General features: G+C 46.0%; 1 protein-coding gene across 4 annotated transcripts in view; it reads right to left on the reverse strand.

Annotated features, from left to right (window-relative positions):
* Window positions 1–21,847, reverse strand: part of LOC147892238 (inositol hexakisphosphate and diphosphoinositol-pentakisphosphate kinase VIP2-like) — a 248,985-nt gene that overhangs the window by 202,595 nt on the left and 24,543 nt on the right. For 2 of the 4 annotated variants that reach the window (XM_087388899.1, XM_087388902.1), the window contains exon 2: window positions 4,868–4,999. In XM_087388899.1, the coding sequence (XP_087245025.1) occupies window positions 4,868–4,999 (132 nt within the window). Of the gene's footprint in view, window positions 1–4,323; window positions 4,341–4,867; window positions 5,000–21,847 lie in introns of those variants that run through there. The other 2 variants (XM_087388900.1, XM_087388901.1) reach the window with 2 other exon arrangements.

Genomic DNA, 21,847 nt, shown 5'->3' on the forward strand with positions numbered 1-21,847 from the left:
ACTCCAAGGACTATACTAGTCACTACACTCTAGTCAAACTATGTCATAGGGATAGATTAATCCATGGAGGTTTATATTAGGATAACGCTTGAGGAGTGCTGGAAGACAAGCCTTATCAGAGTACAAAAGGATATAGACCAATATGTGTACTTGTGCACGTGTGTTTGTGTATGTCCTAGAGTTGTGATAGAGTATGCTATAGTCTGTGTTTGTGTAAGGTGATGCATGATGTGCGAGCAAGCTTGGTGTAATGATGAGAATCAAGTAGGAGTGATTATAGGATCTAGGATGCTCTCTTGTAAGCCCATGGATGATGTCACTACATTTTATTAAGAGCCTAGTTATAGGCCATTCTATCATGACTAAGTTGCTCAATCTCCGCATTGAGTCGAGTGTGTTGCTATATTCTTCCTCATGATACTGCTCCACCTTCATCCTCCATGTTTCTTCCACTGTCCTCTCCTAGCACACACCATGTTTTAACAGTTCAGCACGATCGTACAAGTCTTACAGGATCGTCCATGCCTCAGGCCAAGTCTCCACCAATTGAATGTGCGGAAGCACCGAATCTATAGTTGTCTGGATGATCATTGCTAATGCATCAGCATCTTTTTGCATCCATTCTTTTACGTCATCTGAATCTGCTAGATGAATTATCTTTCTTATTGCATCCTCTTGATCCTATGGTTTGGATCTCGCCCTTCAACTATTGCACAATCCACGTGCAACCATGTGACTTTCAGATCAAGAGGTTGGTTTGCATTCGGATGTGGGTCACCATCTACACCTATGAGATTTTACTTCAAAGGGAATTCTTACACACACACAAACCTTCTTATCACACCTTACTGAATAGAAGTCACCTTCCTCTTTCAATCATCAAAGTCGATCTATTATTGGGGATATATATCTAGATGAATCCAGGAACATGCCCAAGCCCATCTTCTAAAAACACAACACAGTGTAGTTTCAATCTCATGACAGTCACTCATACGGTTGAAAACCATAAACTCCACGCATAGCAGGGACTAGCTACTATGACATCCCCACTAACATCATCAACGCCCAATAGTGGGTGTAGACCATAGTATAAACATATGCTCTCACACATATGAATTCACACACCGACACATACTTGAGCATCCATTTATACGAAGTCTTTGTACTAAGTTCCTGTCGGCATTCCGAAGGTGAAGAGCAAACTCAGCCATGACTAAGGCTAGCATTAAAGGAGAAGGCTAATCAAAAAGTAGTCCAAAATCTCTTCATTCAAGCTACAACTGCTTGTGAAGACTAAACGATTTCATTTTAGTCTCTCCCAGACGAGCATCTAAATCAAGCTGATATGACAATGCACCACTTAAGATAGAAAGAAGTATCGTGATACTAGCAGCCGCTCGATCACCAAGGCATACACCCTCTAGCTCCAAATCTCACCTCCTCGGTAGCTCGGTCACCAAGGCATACACCCCTTGGTTTCAGATCTCACCTCCAACAAAACCCTAGTCTCTTAGATCTCACTTCCAAGCACACCACCGTCACACCCCCTATTGGGTAGCTCGATCACCAAGGCATACACACCCTGGCTTCAGATCTCATCTCCAACAAAACCCTAGTCTCTTAGATCTCACTTCCAAGTATAACACCGTCACACAGCTGTGGCTTTGATACCATGTTAGAAAAACCAAGACCCTTGGTCAGTTTCTCCACACAACGTGTAGACAGAAGGGAATTCAAAGCCTTCAACTTTATATGTCCACAAGATAGAATTCGCAAGCACCAAACTCAAGAGATAGACAACAATGTAGCAGAATATATTGCATGAATCTAAGCCGAACACTTTCATAGAAAGCGTCACCAGAAGAGGTAGAACAGTTTTAAAAAAGTAGTAGAATATATTGCACAAATCCAAGCTGAACACTTTCATAGAAAGCTTCACCAGCGATCACAGCAGTCCCCTGCACTAGATGCTCTATGGTGAGCACGAACACTGCTCCTACTTCTGCCCTTGCACTCCTTGTCTTGTGTAGTGAGCTTCAGTGACCATCCGTAGTGTGAGGACCTTGGACAGCACCCTCCTACAGACGTGTGCTCTCCTACTGGCTGTAGGTAGGCACAAAGATCTGCTCCAATATGTAAGGGCTAGCTTTCAGTCTGAACTGTGTGTGAGAACCTCTACTACTGCACTCATCCACTCTGCTCTTGTCGAATCAGAGCCGCGAATCAGAGCCGCCTTCGTGTAAAGGAACTCCTTTCTTACCTAGAGCTGGAAACCTTGCTCTGCTACCATGTCGAAAATAGGAGCATGGAATCACTCACACCTCCGGATCCTTCTGCTCCAAGTACAAACACTAACAAATGATCACAATGATGCAAACCATACTCAGAATAGACAGCATAGAGATGAGAGAAAACTCAAATATATATCTCCACCAAACAATGGGAAAACTTGCTCAGGGTGTCTACAAAACCTCCAGCAAGGCACTCGAATAAACCCTGGATCTCTCTGCCAAACTAACTGAAATATATAGGGCTAGTCCAGAGCCAAAATGTCACGAGGACGTGAAATTTTGGGACTTTTCATTTGCGACTCCCGTAATTTGCACGTGACTGCCTTGAGCCTCTGGGACGCTAGGGTCCGGCCATGGGGCGGGACTTGGGGAATTAAAATTCCTAGTGGGCCCTTGTAAATAGTGAATGTGCGCCTAGTTACTAGGCAATTAATTCCTAAAGCCAATGTGTGAAACACGGGGGCCAAAAGAGTGGTGCAATTAAAAAACTGCTTTTAGGGGCCAAAAGAGTGGTGCAATTAAAAAACACTGATTTTTGGAGCCTAGGGCTTTAAAAGGGGGAGGAAGCCCTATGCAGTTGGCCAATTCAGTTCTAGATGAGCCAAATCATCACTTTCAGGTGTTTCAGAGCCTGCCAGCAGGGAACTTCGTTTTTACCTAGGGGCCAGTTCCAGGTGATCCAGGGCCTGGCAGAGCAAATCGCAATTGATCCAGGAGTTTATTGCAGGTAGCAGTTTCTGCCAGGGTGTCTGTTCTAGTTTGCGATTTGCTTTTGGATCTTCCAGGCTGTTCCAGGTGCCTGTGATTGGTTCTAGGGCTGTTCCAGGAGTTCTGGACCTAACCAAGCTGCTCCGGGTGAACTGCAACTTGCTTTTTTCAGGCTTTCAGGCTCTGCAGGAGATTTAGACCTGATTTTCTGGAGCTTTCTGGGTGTTGTGGCTGGTTTTGGTATCTTTCCAAGCATGGGTGTTCTATTCTAGGCTGCTTCTGGGCTATGCCAGGGCGGAACCAACTTATCTCCACAGGATCTAGGGTTTTCCAGCCAGGGTGACCTTTCTTTTGTGGATTCCGGGTAGAAGAAGGCTTGTCTTTGCCTGTTTTTGCCGTTTCCTGATTGGTTGTTGGCTAGTTATTGCGTTTGGGTTTCTTTCCTCACGAAGAAGGGTTCATTTATGCTGTTGGGCAGTGGCCAGGGAGGCTATAGATTGAAGAAACTCGCTGGGAAGAGTTTGGTTGTTTGTTTGATTGCACCAGAGTTCAGCTGTTGAGGGCTTTGTCTTGCAGTTGTTCAGCCGTGTTTGGCTGGTTGGGCACTTGGATGTGCGATTGCAGGAGTGGTTCAGACAATGGATGCTATTGGGGTCTCTGTTGCATACTTTGGTTGGCTGAGGATATAGGATTGTCTAGTGATTGGATGCTGTTCACCGTTTGAAGTTGAGCAAGGAATTACAGGATGGGCTGACGGGGAGTCTGCGGGCGTTGGTTTGCATGTGGTGCAGCTTCCCAGAGACCTTTGTAATCAGCCGCTTGGCTTCAAATGAATGTTAAATAAATACCGCAAGGGGCACCAACGTTTGGGGCCAATCGGTGTCTTGTTTCTGAGTAGGAGCGCTCTAGCTCCCCTGTGATTTGTTTTGTGGTGCATATTTAATTGTCTATTTACTCTGTATGCTGTATTTAAGTGGATCCTACCACCCTTTACATTGTTCATGCTAGGAGAAAATGGCCCTCACAATCCCAAGATACTCGGGTAAATCTATAACTGAAATGAAGAGTCAATTCCTGGATCAGCATTAGTAGTGGGGTTTTATGTTTTCTTAAGCAAGATATTCAAGATATTCTACAACTTTAATTTCTAGTTCATAATTAAGTAATTAGAAAGTTCAAATGACAAAACCCACCAAATTATTGGCAAAAGGTCTCAAATTCAAGTTTTGGCTCTACAAAATATGATACTAAGCCTTGGAATAGTTAACTGCCACAGTTGTGGCACCACTTGCCAGATTCCTTAAGGTGCAATTCATGTGCATACCTGGTAAGGAAGACATGATCCTTGTCCCTCACTACTTTAAAGGATGGGGGTGGAGAAACATCGGCAAAATCCTTAAGGTGCAATTCATGTGCATACCTGGTAAGGAAGACATGATCCTTGTCCCTCACTACTAATAAAGGACGGGGGTGGAAAACATCGGCAAAATTGATCGTAATTCCTGGATGACAATCACCAGGTGCAACCCACCGTCCATCACTTGATGGCTACTGCGAGAACAATCAAAAGCACACAGTACAAAAAACAAGCTTGCTTGCATTTTAGCCTTTCTTTCAAACAAACAAGAAGGGATAGGGGACCAATAGAGTTGGACGATATCACCAAGCATACAATTCTTTTCCTAGTCACATTGTGTTAAGATTTTATTTATGCCTTCACACATTTCGCATTTATCATTTCAACCTCAACATTGACACACATAAGTTAGAAGGGACAAAGCAAATGAATAATGCTGACGTGAAACAAGGTGCAAAAAGTAGTCCAAATAAAGAAGTTGAAATAGCGAATTTGTCTTGAAAGAACTTACCTCGAATTCCCCAAACGCTCTTAGCCTGTCAAGGATCTGAGTCATGGGAGGGGAGCAAGCCTGCACTTGCCCATTTGAACGCATGAAGTTAGCTGATGGTGTCTTTAGTTGAAAATACTTATGCAGTTGTATCTGCAGAATTCACATATAAAATTTTCACTCAATTGCCACCACATCATAAAAAGGTAGCCAAATAATAAAATCCCAAAATTCTTTATACAGCAAAAGTTACAAAGCTTAGATAAAAATATTCACAAAATTGTTGGTGAAGATGAAAACAATATTCTTTATTATATGGGAGGATTAACGAAGGAATCTAAAGAGCCAAAGAATGACAACCTATAGCACAAATTATTTGAAAACAATATCAGTTGGCATACTTACATACGAAAGCATTCATCACATTAAACAATAAATTTCAAAACTGAGCCCACTACCCTCTCACAGCTTTGGAGAGCACCCAGAGGGAGTGTACATACAAGAATGGCATGCAAACATTGCTAGTAACAAGAACAATGCTTGCAAAACTAGCGGATATTGATCACAAAATCAGCTCTTTCGATGATGACCTAGGATGGAGAAGCCAGACACAAAACATATCGCGCATGAAGTTCAAAACTAAGCCCACCAGCTTCTCCCACTCTTGAAGAGCATCGAGAGGGAGTGTACGTACAAGAATGGCATGCAAACATAGCTAGCAACAAGGATACACCTTGCAAAACCAATGGGCAAAATCGGTTCTTTTTTATGATGGCCTAGTCTTTCTATGGCTTCTCAAATAAACTAAGTAAGCATTGATTAACGATAGAAATAAAGCCAATCATCACCTAACGGATAAGTCTATGATGTAGAACCTTCATAATTTCATTGATAGCCATTGTCAGATATAACATAACATATAAGGTATATTGTCATTGATGAAAATTCCTCAGATGTAAAAATAATCATCATTAGGTCTAAGTGTTGTCCTTCTTTCTATACTTGTGTGCACAGTGGAGTGAACACTAGGAGTTACTGAGATTTCTAGAACCCATATTCTACTATAGGGGTAGCTAAAAGTTAAATCAAGGGATCTCGTGGCATAGGGTTGCTACTTCTTCAATGGAAGAAGAGCTCGAAGCAACATTGGTCGCACTAGATGATTGTCATGTTGTCCATATTTTGAGGTGGACAAACTCGCATCTTGTTGTAGATGTTGCATTATGTGTGAGCCTTGAGGAACCTGTGTTTCACGTACAGATGGAGCACATTGACGTTCAGCACCATTTACCAAGGAGCTGATTAAGTCAAAGGTCGAGCTCGTCTATTGCTTGAAAGCAAAGAATACTTTACATGTGCTTATGAGGTCGCTTTCCCACCCATAGGGTAGATGGAGCATCTCATAGAGCGCATGGAGGTCAACCACCATCTAATTATTGACAGGGGGTGTTAAAAATTGTCCATACCCTGGTCCCCAAGGTTGCTTCTATTAGAGGCCAACATCTCCTGATGTCACCTTAGTGAGAGAGGGCCAGTGCTTGTGGGTGTGCACGCCCCCCATGAGGCTAGGCTAGTCCAGAGAAAGGGCATTGTTGTGGGTGTGCCCGCCCTCCATGAGGATAGAGTAGGAGCAGACCAGGGCAGCTCAGATCCAGCCTAGTACGGGCCGTATGTATGCCATGGTGGCTAGCTATGGAGGCGACCTTGGTAGACAAGGAGAGGTGGCCTTGTTGGCAGTCCTTTGGGCAGCATATCTGACTGGCAGGTTGGTTTGGCAGGCCCCAGCAGAGGCGTGCTTTGCTGAGGTGGTCCAGCCTGCGGCCACTCAGCAGCCTCTATATGGCTGCGTGGCAGCCTTTCCAGTTGCGGATCCCAGAGTAGAGGGGGTCGGCCCCCTAGAGGGCAGAGGTGGGTCGGCCCACCCTCTATGCTGGTCGGTGGCCTAGGGCAGGGGGTCGGCCATGAGCCGCCCTGCTGGTCAGTTGTATGAGGCAGGGGCTGACCCTATTTATAGGGGGCCCCTCCCCTCATTTGTTTCCATCTTGTGGAGCAGCATATCAGCCCATTCCGGGGCCTGGCAAAGGAGCAGAGCCAACCCAATCTTGCACCTGTGGAGCAGCGTAGTGGAGCAGTTCATCCACTCCCTTGTGCTCCCTTCCTTTGGTTGTTGAGCTGTGTGTTCCAAGCTCTCGACCAGCCTGTTGTTTTCGAGGTTTTCCCCAGTTGTAGCAGGGTTTTCTCCAAAGATCACTTGCAATTCTCCTATGCCTTTCTCTCCTTCTTAGTGTGTGTATGTGAGGCGTGCTCTCTCTCTCTCTCTCTCTCTCTCTCTCTCTCTCGTTCATTTCCACTGCACTTCTCACAGCTTCTACCTACGAGCTGCATCCCCGCCCCCCCTCCCAACCCTCCCTTGATCCTCTCCTCAAGCCTACAGCCCGTGGCACACGCAGTGCGCAGCCCCGTGACAACAAGGAGGGGGGCGTGCTATCTCGTGACCCCCCCTCCCGCTCGTGGTACGGCACTCCAGCCCCCATCCCAGCGTACGGGTGGAGAGAAATCTTGCAACAGCAAGGCGAGGGGGTGCAGCTAAGCGACCCCCCCTCCTCTTTATTTGGCGCACCCTGTAGCGGCTGGGCAGCCCTTCACCTTTCACATGATCTCCACCATTGCTTCGATACACCTACCTTAGGTGGCTCGTTGGGCACCAATTCGAAACCAAACAACCAGCCCTCCATCTTTGGGCTGGCGTTGAGTGACCAGCCAGCCAAGGCAATCTCATGTGGTGGTCTTACAAGTCCCTTTCAAGGGTGACAGCTAGCTTGGAAGTACTTCAGGGCTGTCCTCCCCTTCAGCATGTCCTTCCCCTGCTGAATCTCATACAAGCCTTTACATCTCTTGACAAAGATTCAGCCAGTACTTCCCCTTCAACGGTGGCGGGCTCTTGGCGGTTTTCCTCTCAATCGTGGGAGCTCTTCTCTTGCTCTTTCTAGGGACGTGCACAAGCTGTCCCTATCTAGAGCCTTCCCTTCTTTCCTCTCCTCCTTTTTTCTGGTTTGCCAACTTTTCTTAGCTTAGTGGGCAGTGCAGTTTTTGCTTATCTTTGGTGATTGGAACTCTTGGTGATCTTTGGTCTGGCCAGAGGGGCTCTATGGCAGCACCCTCGACTCCCCCAGCCGTCAAAGTTCTCCTATCGCCAGCTGACAACAACAGGTACAGCAAGCAATGAATCTACTACAGGACAAGGAAATGGTGGGCAGGATAGTTGGCCTCACTCCCTCAAGGAGACAGATTAGGGACCGGATCCACGCCAACTTGGCATCAGATGGCAACCACATCTAGAAGGTCACCATTTACAGACGAGGCGTGTTTCTCCTCTAGCTTGGCTCCCTAGATACTGCTCTGTTGGCTCTCGTGGAGAGGAGCCCTATTTTCCTAGGCCCACATTTGGTGTACCTTTTCCCTTGGTATCATGGATTTACGGTAGAGGACATGGACTCACCCAACACATTCATAAGACTAGAATATATCTAATCTTACGATATATATATATATATATAGAGAGAAAGAAAGAAAGAAAGAAATTTTATTAAAGGTCCACGGAAGGCCATACATGGCCTATGGGACACAAAATCATCCGAAAGGAAAATACATCATCAACGATGCGCCAGCTAGGTGGCCTCATCGTAATACCGCTAAGATGCCAAAAATGGCTACAAAAAGAGAGAGACACACACACACACACACATTCCTCCTTGTAAGAATAAGGGACAGTCATGCACGAGCTACATAGGTCAATCTCCTAGCCTTAGGATCGGTTGTAAATAACTTGTACCTACTGGAGAACTACTCAAGATAGTTAGGTTCAGCCTAGGTTGGTAGTTAGGAGGCATTCTTAAAGGCCAGTTCTAGGCAGCCAGCAAAGGTTGACTCGTCAAAGGCTGCCCGGTAAAAGGCTGCCCAGTCAAAGGTTGACAGGTCAAAGGCGGTCCGATCAAAGGTTGACTGGTCAAACCCTGTCTGGTCAACACTTAACTGGTCAAAGGTTGATTTGTCAAAGTCAAGGGCTGACCAGTCAAAGGGTGATTGGACAGCCTAACCAGCCTTATACAAAGGACTCCTTGGGGCCCTTTCAGGCATTCAGTCTTCAGCCTCTCCTCCAGCTTCAGTGCCGCTCCCCTCTTACCCTAAGAGCAACCCCCATGCACCCCAAATCTGGCCCTCAACAGCAGCAGATCTTTAGCAGTTCAGATCAGCCATCTTTGGAGGGTGTTCACGCAGCACTTTAGCCAGGGTTTGGAGCAGCAAGCAGAGGGAGGTTTGAGTTCTGTTTGATCAGCTCTTTGCAGTTTTCTTTTACAATTTACAGAAGCTCTTTTTCAGGTCTCTTTCTCCACTCCACATCTCGGCTTTCTCTCAGTTTCTCAGCTCCATATCTCAGTCCTTACATCTTTCCGTTCACCTCTCTCACTCTTGCAGTAACCCTGCATGCCCGTGGACAGCACAAGCCTCATCCTTAGCCTTGCAGAGTGGTCTACATCACCCGTGTGGACAGCATTGAGGCCTTGGTCAGTGGCTGGTCTGTTGCTCAGGTTTTGGGTCAGTTCTGAAGGGGGGAAGAGAGCAAGAGGAAGAGAGTGAGAGAGAGACACTCAAGTGCGGGTGTGTAGGAATGATGAGCCACACCACAAACTCACTTGTGTTTTATTAGGATTAGGTTTACCCTATGACTGTCTTAAGACAGTCATAGGTGTCCTATCTTTTAATGAAGGGTTGGCAATGTGCCTTTACCCCAACAACCTCCCACCTAAAGGCCAATGTGCCTAAAGGGGAGAAAAGAATAAAAATTACAGCAATATACAGTTACTGTATACAAGACCATAAGGTAAGAATGGTCTCATCCTAATCCCATGATGTGGCGGCAATGTGCAAACCGCTCTGTAGGCAGGCTCTTAGTGAGCAAATCTGCAGGATTATCATCAGTATGCACTTTCACAAGCTCAAGTCGCTTGTCTTCCAGTACCTCCCTGATGAAATGATATTTCACTTCTATGTGCTTGGTCTTCTGATGAAAGACCGGATTCTTTGCCAACATGATAGCACTCTGACTATCACAATGCAAAACTGGCATATCTCCTGTAATGCCCAAATCTCCCACCAGCCGAGTAAGCCATATTGCTTCCTTGCAGGCCTAAGTGGCTGCAACATATTCAGCTTCTGTGGTTGACAGTGCAACGCATTTCTGCAACCGAGACACCCATGATATAGCACCTCCTGCAAATGTGAAAATATAACCGGTAGTAGACTTCCGGTTATCTGCATTCCCTGCATAGTCTGAATCTGTAAAACCATGCACCAATGCATCTTTCCTACCATAGCATATGCACAAGTCTTTGGTACCCTTGAGATACCTCAAGACACCTTTCACTGCTTCCCAATGCCGCTTGCCTGGATTTGCCATATACCTGCTGATGACTCCCACCGCAAAAGCAATATCCGGACGAGTGGCAACCATGGCATACATCAAAGATCCAACTGCAGATGCATACGGAACCTTGGCCATTTCAGCCTTATCATCATCTGATCTGGGGCTGTCCTTACTGCTGAGTTTTAAATGTGGAGGCAACGGGGTACTAATGGACTTCCCCCCTCCATTTTAAACCTCTGTAGTACTTTGTCAATGTACTCTTTCTGTGACAGAAACAAAAGTCCCTTGGACCTGTCACGAGTAATACGCATGCCAAGAATATGATTTGCATCACCCAAGTCTTTCATGTCAAAAGACTTATGCAGTTGTTTCTTCAAAGCACTAATCTCATGCTGAGATTTACTGGCAATAAGCATGTCATCCACATATAGAATGAGTAGCATCAAACTGCCATCCTTTGCCCGTTTGGTGTACAAGCAATGATCGGTCTCACACCGATGATACCCTTGGGACTGCATGAAGGCATCAAACTTCTTGTACCATTCCCTTGGCGCCTGCTTGAGTCCATACAAGCTCCTCTTGAGCTTACACACAAGCTGCTCTTTCCGTTTAACAGCATATCCCTCTGGCTGACTCATATAGATCTCATCATGAAGATCTCCGTGAAGAAAGGTTGTCTTCACATCCATCTGACATGAATCCATGTCGTCATGAGCAACAAGAGCTAACACTGCTCTCAAAGTAGTCATCTTGACTACAGGGGAAAAGATCTCATCAAAGTCAATGCCCTTTTCCTGCTTAAATCCCTTGGCAACCAATCTGGCCTTATACCGAGGTAAAGCATTTGAATCCACTTTGACTTTGTAAACCCACTTGCATGGCAAAACCTTTCTGCCTGCAGGTAACTGCACAAAGTCCCATGTATCATTCTGAAGTAGGGAGTCCATTTCTGACTGCATGGCTTTCTCCCACTTCTTTTTCTCTGTTCTTCCCATAGCTTCCTTGAAGCTGGAAGGCTCACCACAATCTGTCAGCATAATAAAATCAGCCACATTATTGGCTCCTGGAACAAACCTGGCAGGAGGCCGTTGTGCACGGGTGCTCCTCCTAACAAAATGTTCCGGATTAGGCTGCTGTCCAGCCTGTTCTTCATGCATGACGGGTGGCTGTACCACCATATCTGGCTGTTCTACAGCCCCATCTGTTGGCACATCCAGTGGTGCATCATTGGCAAAATTATCTGGCTGATTTTCAGCCTGTATACCCTCTTGAACAGGGTGATCTGCAGCAGCCTGCTGCTGCATATAAATGGGCATTCTTTGCTGTCCAACATCATCATAAATAACCCTCCTGTATTCCACAGGTTGCACGGGTTCCTTGTGTACACTATCTTCTTTAAAGATGACATCATTGCTGCGTATAATCTTCCGTTTAACGGGATCCCATAACCTATACCCCATTTCACCTTCATCACCATAACCCATAAAGATGCATCTGATAAACTTTGGATCCAGTTTGGTACGTAGCTCTTTGCGTACATGAGCAAAGCACTCGCAGCCAAATACACGTAAGTGCTTATATGAAGGTGGCTTGCCAGACCACACCTCTTTTGGCACTTTCAACTCCAAAGCCTTGTTTGGCGACCTGTTAATAATGTGAACTGCTGTTTGCACGGCTTCTGCCCAAAAGCCATGGGGTAATGCAGCATAAGACAACATACATCGAACCTTCTCCTGAATAGTTCGATTCATACGCTCACTTGCACCATTTTGAGATGCATTATGAGGGGCTGTGAGTTCCTATTTGATGCCCTTAGCTTGGCAAAACTGCACAAAAGCATGTGACAAATACTCACCCCCATTATCGGACCTGAGGCATTTCAGCCTGCGTCCTGTCCGATTCTCAACCTGAGCAACAAACTTCTTGAAAGCATCTAAGGCATCTCCCTTATGCTTCAAGAAATAGACCCACACCTTACGTGTGGCATCATCAATGAAAGTAATAAAATATTTTGCACCCCCTAGTGATAACTGTGGCATCTCACACAAATCAGTGTGCACTAGATCAAGTGGTGCTCTATTCTGGGGAGTTCTCCTCTTATGAGGAGTGACAGAGTGCTTGCCAAATATACAATGATCACAAGTAGGCAAATCTGAAAAAGAGAGAGGCGGCAGATAACCCAAACGTGACAGTTCTTGCATTCCTTTAACAGACATGTGTCCCAACCGGCTATGCCACAATGAAACCTTTGGCAGCTCGGTTATGGCAACAACATGATTACCCACACTGGAAACATAAAGAGGGTACAAGGTATCACTCTTAAAACCCTCAACCACTACAGTCTGGCCATCAGTAATCACCCATTTGGAATCCCCAAATGTGGTGTGGTAACCACTGTCATCCAATAAGCCAGTGCTAATCAGATTTTTCTTGATTTGCGGCACATGGCGAACACCATCAAGCATAAATGACTGTCCATCAGGAAATACTATCTGTATACTGCCAATCCCTGCAATCTGACATGCATAGTTGTTCCCAAGATGAACAACTCCATGAGTACCTGTGTAGGAAGTAAACCACTCCCTATGAGGAGTAACATGAAAAGAGGCACCTGAATCCAAGAGCCAGGTGTGCATGTCATGGCCATCAATAACCAAAGCATGTGCTATTACAGCAGAAGAGCATAAAACATCATGTATGTCACTGTCACTGTCCTCTGCTGCAACATTCACTGCATCCAAGTCATCTGCCTTGGCCTTGCCTTTGCCTTTGCTTGCATTTCCTGCATCCTTTGTTTCATCCTTCTTGGCTTTCTGATCCCGTATGAACTTGAAGCACTTAGACTTCACATGTCCCTTCTTGCCACAATAAAAGCATTCAATGTCCTTTTTGCCACGGGACTGACTGCGGGATTTGGACTTACTAGCAGATCTCCCCTTCTGCTGAGTCCTGCCTCTGTCCTGTACCTGCAAAGCATTTGAAGACTTGCTGCCCGCATTATTCTTCCTGCTCATCTCCTCCATAAGGAGAGAGCTCTCTACATCAGCATAAATAAGAGTGGCATTCGAGTTTGACAGGGTGGTCTTGAAAGTGTCCCAACTCTCGGGGAGGGTACACAGCAAGAAAGTAGCCTTGAACTCCTCATCAAGGTTCAACCCCTGTGCAATCAGCTGTGTAAAAATGGCATTGAACTCACTCAAGTGTGAGGTCATAGCTGTACCTTCCTTCATGCGAAGATCGACCAGCTTCTTCAGCCAATAAACCTTACTGGCTGAGCTCTTTTGGGCATACAATTCTTCTAGTCTTTGCCATAGACCATAAGAGGTCTTTTCAGCCTGTACATTGAGCACAAGAGTGTCTGAAATAGTGAGCATGATAGCTGCCCTCGCGGACAAATCAAGCTCTTCCCAGTCATCAGCTGCCATGTCAGATGGCTTGACACCCTTCACCCTTATGGGCTTAGCAATCTTCTTTAACAGAAGTACATTCAAGCACTGTTCTGCCCATAATGCATAGTTGTGTGCTCCTTCCAGTTTCTTTATGTTCAGAATTGAAGAATCACTTCCCCCTGATGCCATATCAGATGAGGAAAGTACCTGACTCCCTGGAAGTAAAAAGACTGAATAAAAATTCTGATTTCTCAGAAAAACCTGCTCTATTCAAGAGCCAGAAGCACTCTCAATGGTGCTGTTTTTACTGTCAGGAAAATCTGCAGCAAAACAGTAAATGACCCTGCAAATACTGTACCTTCTGACACACTGTACTGTGCTCAAAGAGGCATAAAAACAGTAATTTCAGACTGCTGCAGCTGCTCAACAAGTGCTTAACAGTGCATAATCATCTGACAAACCACAAACACTGCTGTAAACACTGCTGTACTGACTATACTGATCACTTCTCCCACCTCAGATGAGGTATTGCACTGAGTTAAATTGCAGAAACCACTTGGCAAACACCCCAAAAAAAAAAAAATGACACTTCAGCCTGTCACAAAACCTGCAACAGTAAATGGGATAAATCCCAAGCAATCACCCTTATACCAAGGGGAGAAAATGCATCTGAAGATCTCTGTCGGTAACCCAAGTGCTATCAAACAAAGTCTGGGCAAAAGCCCCTTGATCTGACACCTGAATCAAGTGGAGAACACCTTAACACTGAGGTAGCATGCAATATGAAAATCTCTCTGACACTTTTACCTGACAATGTGCAATGCATAGACTGCCCCTGTGTACTCAGTAACAACACAAATCACAACGTACAAACACCAAGAAGAAAATCTTTTGAGCACTGTCAACGATGGGCAGTTAGGGACCCAGTAAACTCGATGCGCCCTGACCAAGCATGGCTCAACTGAGATTTTCAAAGTGCGTACAAAGAATGTGACCTGCAACAAATGTCACCAAATGCACTGCGGAAACAAAGCAAATGTGTGCTCCCTGGCTACACACTGCCTCAAGGCATATACTGCAAACACGTCCAGGCAAAAGCCCTTTGAAATGGTCACCCAAAACTGAGAATTGCACTCAGTAAATGCATAGAAGTTTCTGCAAAACAAGCATCTGACCTTCCTGAAAGACAAGTAACTGCGCAAACACCACCACTGTGGCACAAGTCACCTCAAGCGTGAGGGACACGAGAGTACCTGCTGTACCTCAACAAATGCACAGTATACAGCTGAAATGCTTCAGGAATGCATCAGGAACGCTTCATGTACTGCGCGTACATGCATGTACCACGCACAAAACAGAGTGCTTCAGCACTATTCCTCTCCAAAAAAAAATTTGTGTGCCTGCTGTACTTTTCTGTACCTGCAGAGTACCTGCTGCACTTTCTGTCCCTGCAGTAGGCACGCTTCCCCCAAAAAAAAATCTGTCGAGTCTTTGCAGCGAAAAATCGAATGCTGTACTTGCCTGGCTCTCTACGCGCACACACGCACGTCAAAGGAGATCCAGCTGCGCGATACCTCGAGAGGCTTAGCAGCTAGTAGCAGCTGCTATGCAGCTGCTGGCTGCTTGCTTGATGCGGCGCCTCGAGCTACAACTAGCAGCTGCTGTGCAAGGAGGCCCGCGACCCGCGTCGCCGCCCATGCCCACGCCACAGCCCACGCCCACGCCCGCGCCCGTGACCACGCCCCAGCCCGCGCCCGCGCTGTCGCCCTGCAGCCCGCCTTCACCCTGATTTGCTGTGCCGCCTGCGCCCTGGTCTGCTGCCCTGCAGGCGAAATGCGCCGCCACAGTCTGTCCGTACGACTGTACGGATGACGTACGGTCGTACGGCGCTGTCCGTACGTCCGTACGGAAAGGGTTGGGTAGGCTAGGGAGTGGAGTGGAGGCTCTGATACCAGTTGAAGGGGGGAAGAGAGCAAGAGGAAGAGAGTGAGAGAGAGACACTCAAGTGCGGGTGTGTAGGAATGATGAGCCACACCACAAACTCACTTGTGTTTTATTAGGATTAGGTTTACCCTATGACTGTCTTAAGACAGTCATAGGTGTCCTATCTTTTAATGAAGGGTTGGCAATGTGCCTTTACCCCAACAAGTTCACTAGGTCAGAGTCTCTCTTCATAGTAGCATTTCATGCACTCTTGAAGAGTGTTATTTGTATTTCGAAGTTCTACAAGTTAAAAGCAAGTTCTCCCCTATATTGGGGGATGGGGCCCTCAGTGGGTACAGGGACTCAATCGGTTGTCGTCTCCATTACTCTCTCTCTCTCCTCTTTGTGGTGTATAAATACGATGCCTCGCTAAGGGTTTAAAGAAGGTCTTGCTGTGATTAAACGATCACATAACCGTTGCATGTTACATTGGTATCAGAGCTTCGGTCTGTAATCCAGCTTGACTACCACAAGTGTATGGTTGTGTTGAGATCTGGAAAGATCACACATCCAAGCACCATGGAACAAGAAAGGAGAGATGAATCCAACACCTTAAAAGACAAAGTTCCTCAGCAAAGTACGCTTCCGCTAAGCCCTAAGATGATGCAAAAGCTTATGGAGCAGAACCAACTACTCTTGGCTCAGCTCGAAAAAATTCTTGGCAGCTGGAAGACAGACGAAGAGAGTTTGACGAACCAAAGAAGCAGCTTGAAGAAAAGTGGAGTATGAGCCTGGATCAGTCAAAGACATCTCAGATTTTGAAAAACTGCTCTTGGTTATGCATGAAGAACGCAAACATGAAGAGGCAAAATCGACGCACAGAAACGTCTCTAGCAACGTCTTGACCGAGAGGCAATGCTGCTCCAACACAAACAAATGTTGGCTACTATGCAAGCAAGTTTGAGCGCGGCAGTTCCGATAGCCACACCAGCCTCCACATCAGTTGAGGTTACTCCTCTAACCCGGTCCACCCCGAACTTCGTCAATTATGACGGTAAGTGTGACCACTCAGCTATATTGCAGTTCATTCATCAATTTGTGGCTCATTTTCCTTTAGCACACATTCAGGATGAACAAGACAAAGTCCACCTTGCAACCCCTCATCTCACAGGTGAGGTGGTTAGTTGGTGGCAGCATTGGGCCAGTAACCATACTGACCCTAGCACGCATGTCACGAATTTCGTTTGGGCTACGTTTGTTGCCAACCTGAAAGCTTGTTTTCTGTCACCCTAGTATATGCTTAACTTGGAAGATGAGTTCTCTCGTCATCTCTCCCAGAATGGTGTGCCTGTGTTGTCTTACAATAACAAGGTCATCACGCTAGCGCAATTGGGGGTGTCGGGTGAAAACAAGCTGAAGCAATTCATCAAGGATTGGACTCCAACATCCATTTCCCAGTACGGAACCTTGACCCGCTCTTACGAGTGTGCACTGACCCTCGCTCAGAATCAAGAATGCTGCATGGGGGAAAGCCCAAGCAGGTGTAGAAGAATACCAAAGTCCCGCAGCAGTCCTCAAACCTAGCGGTAAAGGTGATCAAAAGGACAACCAGTATCATAAGAAAGACGGCCAGTCCTCTGGTCAGAAGGAGTCCAAGCCCAAGATGACTCCAGACCAAAAAGCTAAAGCGGGTGTTACACGAGGTTACTTACAGCCCGACGAACATAAGTGGTACCACCAAGAACATCGATGTTTCCCTTGCCATCATATTGTCGAGCATGGGAAGAAAGATTGTACGAAGTAGCTGGCTGAAAAGGCAGCAACGGCACTAACTTCTACCGTCACCTCTGTGATAGCTCTTCCAACCTCGCCAACACCAGCCTCAGCTAACCAATTCAATTTGACTTGCTTTGAACGACGTTCTAGCGGTGGTCTTTGAAGGTAAGGAGGAGGTCATCCTCACAGATCAGAAGAAGGCTCTAGTAAAGACAAATCAGCAAGCTCTTAAGTGGCTTCAGACAATGCCAAGTTCACAGTAGAGTGATCGGCAACAAAGATGGAGTTAGATCTTTCAGCAGTTCGGAGTATGATTGAGTATGTCCCTAGCAAGAACAACCCCGTTGCCGATGCTCTGAGTCGGGAGGGCTCCATTCAAGCCATTCAGAAGGCCACTGTGCTCGAGATACAAGGGAAGGACCTTAACAGTATGAAGGCACAATATGCAAATTCAGCAAAGTTTCGCACTCAGTTCCACTTAGTCACCACCCTCAATCCCGACCATTATTCAGTGCAAATGGTTGGCTCTTCTACAAAAATAGGTTATGTGTGCTTAAAGACAAAAGACAAGCACTTCTCCATGATGCTCACGATTCCCTTGCAGGTGGCCATCGAGGCATCAATATGGTACATTAGAGAAGCTAGAGCGCTACTTTTATTGGCCAAAGATGCAGAAGAATGTTTACCATTATGTGCAGCAGTGTCAAATCTGTCACAAAGTCAAGGCATCCCACAAGAAAGCAGCTGGTTTACTTATCCCTTTGCCTATTCCAGATGGTCCTTTCCAAGACATAGCCATAGATTTCGTGAGGCCTCTTCCGGCATCAACAGGTATGCGCAACACACAATGCTTAACTATTATTGACCGTTTTAGTAAGTTTTGCATGCTTATTCCTTGCAAGCATACGGCCAGCGCAGAAGATGTAGCACGCTTGTTCATCCGATATTAGTATCATATTGGAGGGTTGCCACAAACCATTACATCTGACAGGGATTCAAAGCTTACCTCTCATTTCTGGAGGGCTTTGTTCAATAATTCGGTACCAAGTTGCAGATGTCCAGCGCTTTTATCCGCAATCCAATGGACAGACCGAATTGTATCATGGGCTGGCGTTCGACGTGCTTAAAGCGTATTGTCATGATACACAGTCAAAGTGGGAGCAGTTTCTTCCACTTGTGCATGCCATCCTTAATGACACTTATTCATTGAGTATTGGTCGCACTCCATATGAAGCATCTTTTGGTAAGTGATTCTCTTCGAGAATCAGTTAAAGACCGCCTTGTCAAAAAAGCCCAAGTAGCATACGCGCGCCAAGCCAACAAGTCCAGCCAGGATGTTAAATATAAGAACGGTGATTGGGTTTATCTTCAGATTATCAAGTAAAGATTGTCTTGATGAAGCTCCGATTACCTAATAGTTGGACTAAGCACAATGTGTTTTATGTCGCATGGTTGAAGCCCTACATTGGACCTACCCTTAACGAGGTTTCAAACAAGCCACAACCTGAAGTCATTGACGAAGTTGAAATAATAGAGCCAGAGCATTTTCTTCTCCATAAATGGAAGCATGGGTCAGGACGCCGTATCCGGGAGTTCTATACCAAGTTCCGCGATCGAGGCACCCATGAGGCGTATGGTTAGATGAAAGTTTTTTCGAAGAGTTTCCACAAGTTTTGGCGGACTACTTGAAAGCGATGCAGATACCACCAAGTTAAGAAGGAGGGAATGTCACATGCACCCTTGCACTTGGGTGCATTGCGACACACTAGCTACATCGACAAGTGCTTCGTAGATCGCTTTATAGGTGATTTTGTCGTATGCCGTGACCCCATTGTGATCCCTCAATCCAGAGACAATCATGCATGAGCTACGTAGGTCAGTCTCCTAGCCTTAGCATCAGTCGTAAATAACTTATACCTACTGCAGGTCTCTAAACTTGCGCAGCTTCTCTACGCCCAATGCCTTCGTGAATATGTCAGCTACCTGATCCTCTATGCTGACATAAACTAGATCAATAAAACCTACTAGAACCTTCTCCCGCACATAGTGATAATGCACCTCAATGTGCTTTGTTCTAGCATGATAGACTGGGTTATTTGCCAAGTGTATACTGCTCATGTTGTCACAATAAATGACAACTGGCCCATCTGTAGACTGATGCATATCATAAAGTAGCTTATGCAACCAAACTGCCTCGAGAATTAGTTGGGATAGTTAGGTTCAGCCTAGTTGATAGTTAGGAGGCATTCTTAAAGGCCAAGTCTAGGCAGCCAGCAAAGGTTGACTGGTCAAAGGCTGCCCAGTCAAAGGTTGACTGGTCAAAGGCTGCCCGATCAAAAGTTGACTGGTCAAATGTTATCCGGTCAACACTTGACTGGTCAAAGGTTGATTTGTCAAAGTCAAAGGCTGACCAGTCAAAGGGTGATTGGACAGCCTAATCAGCCTTATATAAAGGACTCCTTGGGGCCCTTTCAGGCATTCAGTCTTCAGCCTCTCCTCCAGCTTCAGTGCAGCTCCCCTCTTACCCTAAGAGCAGCCCCTGTCCACCCCAAATCTGGCCCTCAACAGCAGCAGATCCTTAGCAGTTCAGATCGGCCATCTTTGGAGGGTGTTCACGCAGCACTTTAGCCAGGGTTTAAAGCAGCAAACAGAGGGAGGTTTGAGTTCTGTTAGATCAGCTCTTTGCACCTTTCTTTTATAGTTTACAGCAGCTCCTTTTCAGCTCTCTTTCTCCACTCCACATCTCGGCTTTCTCTCAGTTTCTCAGCTCCATATCTCAGTCCTTACATCTTTCCTTTCACCTCTCTCACTCACACAGTAAACCCTGCATGCCCGTGGACAGCACAAGCCTCATCCTTAGCCTTGCACAGTGACCGTGTGGACAGCATTGAGGCCTTGGTCAGTGGCTGGTCTGTTGCTCAGGTTTTGGGTTGGTTCACGAGGTCAGAGTGTCTCTTCAGACTAGCGTTTCATGCGCTCTTGAAGAGTTTATTTGTATTTCGAAGTTCTCCAAGTTAAAAGCAAACTCTCCCCTGTATTGCCCTCAGTGGGTACAAGGACCCAATCGGTTGTCGTCTCCATTACTCTATCCTTTATCTCTTTCTCTCTCCTCTCTGTGGTGTATAAATACGATGCCTCCCTAAAGGTTTAAAGAAGGTCTTGCTATGATTAAACGATCAGATAGCCATTGCATGTTACAGTGGCCGAGCGTCACTGTACACCGTTGGGGGCCTGGACAGGGGATAGGTGCGAGGGTAGAGCTCACCCCTCTTCCAAGGACAGTGGGTACAATCATTCTGACCCTTGTTTGATTTCCATTTTGTCATTTTGGAAGCTTGTTGTTGCTCTTTTGTTGTTGGAAGTTCCCCCTTGGCCACTCAGACTTGACAGACACCCAGCTACAGAGGGAGTGCCTAGATTGGTGCTAGAGGGGCAATGTGTGGATTTACTTCCTGTTTGGAGGTCACGTGTGCAGTTTGACATCTGTGTTGATGCAATGTGGTCTGGAGAGGCTGGACATTGGCTTGTGGGACTGCCAAACCCTGTGTAGCAAGGTGGATGCCTTGTGGAATGCCTGGACAGCTTTGCAGTGGACACAAACAGTGGGAAAATGCCTTAGCCTTGCCTTGGCAGATGGGTAGTAGTGTGCACTAGGGATTGGATGCAGTTTGAAGCCAGGTATTGACTTAGACAATGGATTTTCCACTGAAGCACAGTGCAAGGGAGTGAGCCCTTGTTGTAAAAGCATTTTTCCATGGTCAGAGGAATCAAATAAATACCGAAAGGGGTGCCAAAGCATTTGGGGTCAATCTGCGTCTCTTGCATTTGCTTTCTCAGTAGGGGCACTCTATGCTCCCTTTCAATGTTTTCAAAGTTGTTTCTAAGTGATGTTTAATTAATGGAAGTGGCTGGAAATTATGCAATCGGGTTGTGAATAGTGTGGATGCTAACTTAGTTACAGTCTCCTAGTTTACTAAGGCCGCTTTCAGATTGCCTGAGAGAAATACGAAAAAAGTAGAACATGGAAGATCACACACACACACACACATACGCGCGTGCGCACACGCATACACACACACACACACTTTTGTAAGAAGCATTATTCATTAGAAAACACACACACACATACCTAGATGAATCCAGGAACATTCCCAAACTCATCCTCTAATAACACAACATAGTGCAGTTTCAATCTCACGAGAGTCACTCATAGGATTGAAAACCATAAACTCCATCACGCATAGCAGGGACTAGCTACTACGACATCCCCACTGACGTCATCAATGCCCAACAGTGGGTGTCGACCATAGTATAAAAGTATGCTCTCACACTTACAAATCCACAAACCCACACATACTTGAGCATCCATTTATACAAAGTCTTCGTACTGAGTTTCTGTCGGCACTCCGGAGGTGAAGGGAAAACTCAGCCATGACGAAGGCTAGCACTAAAGAAGAAAGCTAATAAAAAAGTAGTCCAAATCTCTTC

Source organism: Dipteris shenzhenensis, chromosome 17 (genome assembly GCF_047967505.1).
Source record: "Dipteris shenzhenensis isolate YYH24624 ecotype China chromosome 17, Dip_SZ_1.0, whole genome shotgun sequence".
NCBI lineage: Eukaryota > Viridiplantae > Streptophyta > Polypodiopsida > Gleicheniales > Dipteridaceae > Dipteris > Dipteris shenzhenensis.